The 9,679-nt window shown below is 47.0% G+C and overlaps 1 protein-coding gene across 1 annotated transcript in view; it reads right to left on the reverse strand.

Moving 5' to 3' along the window:
* Positions 1-3,673: 3,673 nt before the first annotated feature.
* The window catches only part of peli3 (pellino E3 ubiquitin protein ligase family member 3), a gene marked incomplete at its 3' end in the record, with an annotated part of 12,236 nt that continues 6,230 nt past the window's right edge, over positions 3,674-9,679 (reverse strand). The window contains exons 5-6 of the mRNA XM_080023308.1: positions 6,368-6,556; positions 3,674-4,273 (exon numbers count right to left, since the gene is read on the reverse strand). Coding sequence (XP_079879434.1) covers positions 3,674-4,273; positions 6,368-6,556 — 789 coding nt within the window. The remainder of the gene's footprint in view (positions 4,274-6,367; positions 6,557-9,679) is intronic.

The raw sequence follows: 9,679 nt of genomic DNA on the forward strand, positions 1-9,679 counted from the left end.
AACATATCTGTTATGTAGCTTGGAGTTAGACTCAGACCTAGACTTTTCCCAGGTCGCTGTGTGATAGTATTGGTTTGATTCTTGAGATGGTTGTTCTTTGAAGGAAGCAGGACTGGAAGATTTATTTTAATGTTTTGTTCAAAGTTTAGCTCAAAGTCAAACAGTACTCCCAAGTTTCTGGCAACAGACTTAATATTTGTGGACAGAGTGCCAAGGCCACTTTCAATATGACTGGGGACTTCACTCCCCCAAATTAATTTGGGGAAGTGAAGACTGATTTCTGATTTTGAATGATTGAGTTCTGTGCCATCCATCAGTTGATATCATTGAGACCCTAATCTACAACAGCAGCGAGGCTGTTTGGGTCACCGGGTCTCAGAGGAAGGTATATCTGTGTGTCGTCTGCGTAGCAATGAAAAGAGACGTTGTGTCTTTGTATAATTCTGCCAAGAGGAAGCACATAGATTGAAAATAAAATTGGACCTAAAATTGGACCTAAAATAGAACCTTGCATTACACCACAGGTAATTTGAGCTGCAGGGGATGAGTCGTTCCCAATGGAGACAGGGAAGGTTCTTTCTCAAAGGTAGGAATAAAACCAGACAAGTGCAGTGTCCTTGTTGCCAATCCAGGTGTTAAGACGGTCAATTAAAACAACGTGATCTACACTGTCAGTGGCTGCACTTAGATGTAAAAGAATAAAGATTGCACTTTCCCCCCTGTCAGCTGTTAAAAGGATATCGTTGGTTTCTGTGAGGAGGGCAGTTTCTGTGCTATGCAAAGCTCTAAAACCAGACTGGAATTTCCAAAGATGTTATTATGACACATAAAAGCCAAAAGCTTGGTTGATACCACCTTCTCTAAAACCTTTGAAAGAAATGGAAGTTTAGAAATGGGCCTAAAATTGTTAAGAACAGAGGGATGAAGGTTAGGTTTCTTTATAAGAGGATGGACCACAGCATGTTTAAATGCAGAAGGAAAAATGCCTTTTTCCAGCGAGCTTTTCATAACAGATAATATACTGGGTCCAATTGTGTCAATCACCTCTTTAAGAACTGTAGTGGGGACAACATCAAGGCTGCACATGGTTGATTTCATGTGGAATAGAGTTTTAATGTATAAATGATCGTGACACAGTTTAGAAATTGCTAAAATAACTGTTGATGACCCTATTAGTATTTATAATGTGGTCAGGGGGCGTAATTTCCCTTCTTATATTCTCAGCTTTTTTCGCAAAAAAGTTTAAAAACCTCAACCTCTTTAAAAACCACACATCTCTGGTGAGGTTGGAATCGTTTGCAACAATCAGGTTAGAGATGAAAGCTGCTCTTGCTTCTTTAACTGCCCTTTGATAATTGCTCTTCTTCCATTTCCATTCCTTGCTCCTACAGTCTCTCTTGAGGTCCTGGGTGGATTCATTTAGCCAGGGCTGCAATGTTTTATTTGACTTTTTGTCTTTGAATGGGGCGACGGAGTCCAGGGCAGTCAGACACGTCATTAAAATGGGAGACGAGCTCCTCTGTGTTAGAATCTGGATAAAAGGCAGTTAAAGGGCAAAGCAGCTGCACTAAAAAAGCTCTGAAAACTTCCTCGCTGATATCGAGTTAAAAACATGGCAGTGGACAGGATTGTTGTGAGTGATAAAAAAATGCCGACAAGACCACACTGAAGACACAGATATCCTTTGTCTCAATGTTTTTAGGGCTGAAACCACAGTACAGTACTAAGTCAAAGGTGTGGCCCTTAGAATGTGTAGGTTCTCATACTGCTTGAGTGAAGTTAAGAGTCAAGAACCTCCATAAAATCAGTAATGAAAGTCTGGCTGGGGCGGCAGACATTTATGTTAAAATTTGCCTAAAATCAGAATTTTGTGATAATTTGACATAGAATGAGAAAACAACTCAGCATTGTTGAGCCTGTTGATCTGGACGTGGTGGAGCATGGATGACCCAACGACCAGCACGGGCAAACAGCCAGTATGACTGTCTTCCGCAGCCACCTCGGAGGATGTCCCAGGGTGCCCACCAACAGAGGAACAAGGCAGAGGTCCTACGTGGTGAAGAGAAGGCTGGTGGCGGTGAAGGAGTGTGCCTCCCTTGGCGATGGACGGAATGCTGGACAGATCGTCCAGGCATGGAACCAGAGGAGGAGGCCAACGGCCGTGGAGATGCAGCTGTCTGCGGTGTAGACGAGGCTGGTGGCGGAAGAGAGCGTCTCGTGCCCTTCATGCCACTGTGGACTGTGATCCCCTCCACCCAAAGAGGGGAACTCCCGCATATCCCTGACCTCGACTGTCAGCTCCAAGGCTTGAAATCTGTTCTCCCACCGGAGAACATAGAGCAGTGCAGGGAGCGCTCGCATTGCCGGCCACTGCTCGCCACCAGGGTCCAGGGCTCTGGGGCGGAGCAGGTCCGGGACTTGGGCCATGGCTCCTCTATCAGAGCCGGCGGGGCATCAGATGGACCTGACTCACCCACAGTGAGAATGGATCCGGGCCAAGGGAGAGTGGTGTCAAAGTCCGGTTTGATCACAGCGGAGGACATGGAGCAGGAGATGTGTTTAGCCTGAGTGCTGGTGATGGAGGTCAGATGCACAAACAGTTCATCCTTCTTCTTCACATCCTCACGCAGGCTGTAGATGTCTTTAAAGACCGACTTCTCTCGAACGCTGAGTCTGTCGACCAGGCACAAACAGTTCTCACAGTCCGAGGAGGTAGGTATCGATGCCGGCATACTTAGCAATATTATGCTAAGCCACAGGCTAACTAGCGCTAGGCGAGCACTAGTCAAGCCAAAGTCCACGTCCCAAAATCCAAAAAAACAGTTCAGGCGAGGGTAAAAAACCAAGAAATAGTAAGGATATCACAGTGCGAACAATCCGAAATCTGTAATCCAAAATCAGGTAAAGTTATCAGGTAAAGTTGGGAAGCTATTCAATGAAGTAATGCACTGACGTGACAACCGAAGTGATGCACACAGAAGGGTAGGTTTTCTATTTTGCGACACAGCACTTAAAGCACAGCGAGCGATATGTTTCTCAACTGTGAAGCATTGAGCAAATTTGTGTTGAGAACAATGATAAATGATGGGAACCAAGATTTGAATTAGGATGAGTTGAGGTTTGGGTCTTTTTTTTTAACCATTTGACTATGAATTCACTTGTACCTAATGCAAGGAAACATTTTCTACTCTTTCTACAAACTGAGCTCTAATGCTGATTGATCGTTTTGTCTAAACACGGGATTTTACGCATGGCAGGAACTCACCCGATGCACATCATCATCCTCAACATGTCGACCTAAGGGTTATTTTGGTTTTCTCCGCTTCTTTAGACATGCTAAAATCGTAAAGTCATTTTTGTTTACAGCCGGCGATAGCGATGACTTCAAAGGGTTAAAAAGGGAAATGAAGCTGGGACTTGCTTTCATGTCATCACAATTTTATTTACATACTTCTCCATACAACCAAGAATCCATATGACGAATTCTGTTCTTAATTGAAGCCCTGGCAACAGTCACAACATCATCATCCTGTTCAACAGTCGGTAGTAATCCCGCCCCCCCAGCCCCCCAGCCCCCCCCCGCCCCTCCATCCGCAGATGGTCTTAACCTCGTGGTTGTAACCTCTGTCTCATCTGAACTGCCCACTGCCGCCCCCCCGCCCCAGCTGTGCGTTCAGTCAACGGGGCCCTGGAAGATGAGTTTGATGTGGCCCTGCTCCCCAGTGAGCCATGTGCCACAGAAGGGGCAGGCGGCGTGGAAGGCGTGGGTCCCGTGCGGCAGCGGGATCTGGCTCCAGCCCGCCACTGTCTTTTCCGAGCACACATGGCCGCAGGGGCAGAAGGCGTGGGTGGATGGGCCCGCGTCCAGGTACAGGCCGCCCTCGCAGCCCAGCCACAGGGGGACGTAGGGGCCCACACGCCTGCACATGGGACATTCCCTCTCCCCGGTGCCAGCCGGAGCCGTGCCCCCCGGTCCGGCGGGGCTCTTCTCCTTGCGGTAGCCCCAGTTGTGGTAGCCGTGCACGTGGCCGCAGTTGACGTAGACCCAGGGCTGCTTCTTGTCTACGATCTCACGCTGGGCCAGGCTGGGGAAGGCCAGGGTGTTGAAGCCCACGGGGCACTGTGGACGCGCTGCATTCAGCTCCTGGCGCAGGGACTCCAGCTGTTTAAGGGTGGGGGTACGGCGCAGTCCAGCGGGGGTCCTCCAAAGCAGGGTGGCACCGCATAGGTCGATCAGAGAGCCATCCTGGAGGGTGTTGGACTCATTCTCCACCTGAGGGAGAGAGAGAGAGAAAAGAAAATCATCAATTGCCCTGCATTTGCAAATATTCTGCATCAGCTGTCATCAGTCAGAACTTCTCATCAGTACCACCACTTGGTGGCACTGTGGATGGCCGACTCCGCTGCAGACAATCTGGCTACCGGGGTGGAGAGGGAGTCGAACCGGCCACCTGCCCAACATCCGTGGACGTGTTCTGTGCATCACTCACATCCCATAAGCACCCCAATAATTAGAGTTAGAAAAAGGCCCTCAGAGAACGTACAGAGTGGACACAGACATGGTGGGCAGAGAAGAGGACATTTTTTAGTGTTGGGACTTGAGTGATGGGTGGACTTGCGCGCTTGAGATTTTTTATTCTAGTCCATGCTGACAACCCAACAGACAATTGTTACATTGCACTGCAAGGATTATATTGAACACTCACCCTTCAGGGTTGGAGGACTTGAGGGTTTGATGTAGATTCACCAGCATCAGTAGCTCAGAGAGCTAAGTCGTTGGTTCAGAACTTTAGTTGGCGTCGCAAACCCGGTACACGTCTGTGGTCGGCTGGTTCGACTCCCTCTCTGCCTCAGCAGCCGGACTACAACAACAACGAATCCGGCTAAGGTGGGTCTAGGGGGATCTGGTACCCCCCGGCCTCTGGCAATGATGAAGGCAGGAGGGTTTTGGAGACAAAGATGTGAGCAGTTGACATTGTTACCTCATGTAAATTGTGGCCATACTATGTAGGGTTGTGCATGGACCACATATAACTGCATAGGGAAGCCAGGCGGGAGCCCACACAGACTTTATGTTTGTTTTTTCTCTGTATTGTGCTGCCTTTTCTTTTGTCACCCCCCCCCCTTTTCCTCCTGTTTCCCTAGTTAGGTAGTTTATTATTGTATTTTCTTTGGGTAACTCAGAGTAGTTTGGTCATTATTTTCTAGATCGGGTTGGGATTTGTGGTTGTTGACGAGTTAACTGGCTTCCATCCTGAATCCCTCACTTTCTTTTGCCTTAACCGGTTCCCGTATTCTTTTAGTTTGAGTGAAAGTACTGTGGACGGGTTCTGGCTACACGATTACAATACCACCAGGCCGCTTTCACCCTAACCCTAACCCTAACCCTAACCGTTCAGTGAAATAAAAGCTTCACTTCTACTACAGCCAGTCGTAAGGTGTTTCAAAACTTTAGCGGGGCACGGCCGAGCGCCATTGTTCCCGGAGGCTGCGGGGGCACCAAGTCCCCCCCCAGACCCGCTGCAGCGTAGTTGTTGTTGTTGGGATCTGGCAACCGTGGAGGAGAGGGAGTCAAACCCGACATCCGCGAACGTGTTCTGGGTGTGCAATTATAATACCATCAGGCCACCTTCTCGCTCAGCCCTGGTCTCCGGGCACTTTTAAAGCGGCTCACTGTTCGGGTGTCATGGCCTCTGTTTGGGAATCAGGACTCTCCACTATTTTCATTCTAGATTGGAGTCTCAGTTCAGCACAACGAGCAAATGACTATTTCGCCGGAGTGACTCCCAACTCCTGAGTTATTTAATATAACGTTTAAAATTGTATTTAATATATTCAAGTGAAGTGCATCAAGTGAAGTGGAGAAGGGCCTCAGATTGGTCCTGCCTCGGACCTCCAAATCACCAAGACCGCCCCCGGTTGCGTGCGAATGACTCCTCTCAATTATCTCAAACAGAAATAAAACCAAATACCTGGTTAATAGTTATTTTGGGCGCTGCCAATTTAAAAAAACAAACCAAAAAAAGGGCGTTTTAAGATCCAAGATGTTTATTCCTTCCAAAATCCTTGGAGTTATACGAATGGTCCAAAGCGATCGTCTTGTTGACGCCCATGAGGTTTGTGTCTTATGTGTCTTATGTTTCTCTATGTTGCAGTGGCTCTTTTCCTTTATATACTATAAATGCATACTTCGCTACGTGAGTAAAAGATTGATGGTCATAGAGTCTTTATCATATATTTGTCTGGGTCATGCGTTAAAAAATGCAGGTCGGTTGTCGTTAAACGTTGCTGCGAGTCATTTGAGAAGCAAAGGGACTTTCTTTCCCGTCAAACACTGTGTCCTGAGGTCCACGCCACTCCTCCTCACCAGTTTCCCCCTCTGCTGGGCCGAGCGCGTCTCCCGCAGGGCGAAGACGTTGCCGCACACGGAGATCTCCCTCCACACGCCCGGCGCCGGCTCCGACACAAAGTCCCCCGCCGGGTGCATCACCAGCACGCCGTTGGTGGTGAGGCCGTCCATCAGGCCGTCCGACGTCCTCCATTTGGCGGCACGTTCCTGGGGGAACCATCATGGTCGTCAGCACACCACCACCGTCATCATCATCATCATCATCACACCACCAGGGGTCGTCATCATCACCACCACCACCACCATCATCATCATCACCATCATCATCATCATCATCCCACCAACACTGGAGAAACAGGACACGCATCAAGGTCAGGTCAAAAAAACATCCAGACAAAGCCAGAGACGTGAAACCTGAAAGTCACGTGCTGAAATGTGAGTATATTGTTCTCCTGATGTCTAGTACAGGACTTTTAAATGTCTTATGGGTCGTTGAGACATTAAGACAAGTGTAACCCACATTAAAATATGGCTATGGGATTAGTTATAATATTACTAATCCCATAGCCATATTTTAATGTTTAATTTGATCATATTTTTATTTGTTTCGTATATTATTTTAATAAACCAAAGTACAAATTATTCCAATAAGTTAAAAGTCAATTGTGAGAATAAGTCATTTGTATGAGGAAACAATTAAAAATATGCCTATGTAGATGAATAGAGACGCATTCCCCATTTAACGTGATTCCCCTTTTAAGTTTGAGAGGCAGAGAACAGAGGGGGCCGAATGAACAAAATAAAAACACCTTCTACCCGCCATCCCCCACTGCTCCGAAAGCATAGCTGTTGGAACAACAACCCGTTGAAGACTTTGTCGAATTAAGCCGAGACGGTTCTGGTGAGTTTTGAAGTTGTTCGCCGTAACGCATTCATGGCCAGTGATGGCGGAACGATGCTCTCTGGTTATTTGAACTTTTTGGAACCATTGGCTCGAACGTTGTTTCGCTACTCGGGGCTTCATTCAAAGCGCTTGTGGGGACATCTGCTGGTGCAGTAGTTATAGTGTAACGAGCCTGACGACGACACAGTGTACACGCGTACGAACGCACACACACCTGCACATGGTCGATATAGTGAGTAGAGGTTTTCCCTCCTACACAGGGGACCCGGGTTCGATTCCATGCGTGTCAACTTCTCATACTTGTTCATTGAATATGCGTTTTTCCAATCGGTTTCAAACTTGACGATAAAATCTTGATTGTGAGGGCGAAAAAATATGCCTTTGACCGTAAATGCGAGTCCATAAGAATAAAACGGCTAAGGGTTTACGCAGATACTGAAGGCGGGAGGCGTTGCGAAACGTATGACGCTCACAAAGCAGCAGTTCAGCTGGAATCACTCGGCGAGTTCGACGCGCACATCGGAGCTTCGGTTCTCTCTGTTCGCGGGGGTCAAGAACACAGTGATGGTTATTATTCAAGCAATCAAAAAAATCGGGAATGTAAGTGTATACTTTTATATTACGTAGCCTGATATTTAGAATGTTTACCTTGTGTAAATCGAGGGTTACACCAAGATTAAAGAGTGCCAACGGCCGGAGGAAAAGTACTTCTCCGTCGCTATTTGGGATTCATTGTATAGATGATATTATTGAAACGGAACTCGACTTGAATTTAAAAGGACAAAAATAATTCACCATCAAGCGTCACGTTCTTTGTTATTTCTAACTGTCCACGTTCTGATGTTTGATGCTGTGATGGTACTTGTGGTGATTTCATCCACAGGGGGTGAGTTTCGAGACTCGCCCGCCCGTGAGGTTCGCCTCGTAAAAGAAGGAAAACAAAGCGTTAACTCTGGGATTTAAACGAAGAGGATCCGTTCCAACATTGAGTTTAACCGAAACAAGTGATCATTTAAAAGAGTTTTAACGTAAGGCTCGGAGTATTTACTCACCTGTGGTTAGGCCTACTTGAAACATTTGTTCAGCGTCAACGAGTGTTCTTTATGTTTTCGTGTTATTGTTTGCATCCAATTCGCAATGCCGGCTGCTACCTTCTTGGCATTGTTAAATGTTTGATGGCACTGTTAAATGCTTGAATTGTTTAACCTTTTGCTTCTTTTGCCTTTTTAACAGAGCTGCGTTTCTGTTGGGAAATCAAGTCAGGCGCACCCGGCAAATCGTCCCGACAAAAAAAGCGTGTACAGCGTTTCAGCCATCCCTCCAACTCCCCTCATCTCGTCCTTCATCCGGTCTCTGACTCCCTCCGCCCCGCCACCCACGTCTCTTTTTCCCCAAAAGGTTTGTCCCAAACATCAGCGTGGGTGGGCAAGGCCGCTGCTTGTAGTGATCAGTTCACGGAGGGAAACCTCAAAGCGCCTCTCTTACCCTCTCCATCATTCCCCCTCCTTCTCCACCCCTCCCGCCCCTCCTCTCCGAGGTCTCCAGCATGACAGCGATTCTGGCAACCTGCGTTCTGCCTAGAATGTGTGTATATATATATATATATATATACACAGTAGAGTATACAGTACATACTATACTTATACTGCCATATTATGTGGCGCCGCCCCTTGCGGTCACCTCCGTGCGTTGCGATGACAAATAAACCTCTTGAATCTTGAATATTATATTATACTTTGGTCATAATAATACCACTCTCCATAACTGGACTATACTGTGGACATTGATATACTGTCTACTTACATTAGTGTAACTGCCAGTTGACCACATTGGGCTCGCTACTACTGCTTGGCATAGTTTTACTCCATGCAACCTCCGTGGATAGACGTGTACATATATTGAAATTACCAAGTGTTCACCGCCCCTCGTTCAGTACTTGTTGAACCGCCTCCCAAAGCTTTTACAGCCAGCGGTCCACTTTGCACAATTTAGTTTTTTACCAGCTGGGGAGCGGAAAAGCTCGTCATTTCATGCCCCTCCGGCGCCGCTCTGGCGGTGTGCTCGGGGGGGGGTCGTTGTCCTACAGACAGACAAGCTTCCTCCTCAGTATCCAGCGTGTCTCGTGGGTGGTTGTATCTGTGGGTGATGTCATTCTGCTCTGCGAAACCCAAACCGTTTCTGAAGGGTTAACCACACCTAAATTCTCTCCCCACCCCCCCCACTTCCAGAGCCTATTGTATCATTGGTTTTCCTCGTTGGCATCTCGAGTAATGATAACCTACCTCTAGTTTTACCCTGATATACAGTACACTACATAGACAAAGGTATGTCAACCACATCCATTACTAACATGTTTATCAAATATGGAAATAAAATAAATTTCTATACATACAGTATATATATTATTTTTTTATTAAAAATGTAAT

The sequence above is a fragment of the Zeus faber genome (assembly GCF_960531495.2).
Source record: "Zeus faber genome assembly, chromosome: 22".
Classification (NCBI taxonomy): domain Eukaryota; kingdom Metazoa; phylum Chordata; class Actinopteri; order Zeiformes; family Zeidae; genus Zeus; species Zeus faber.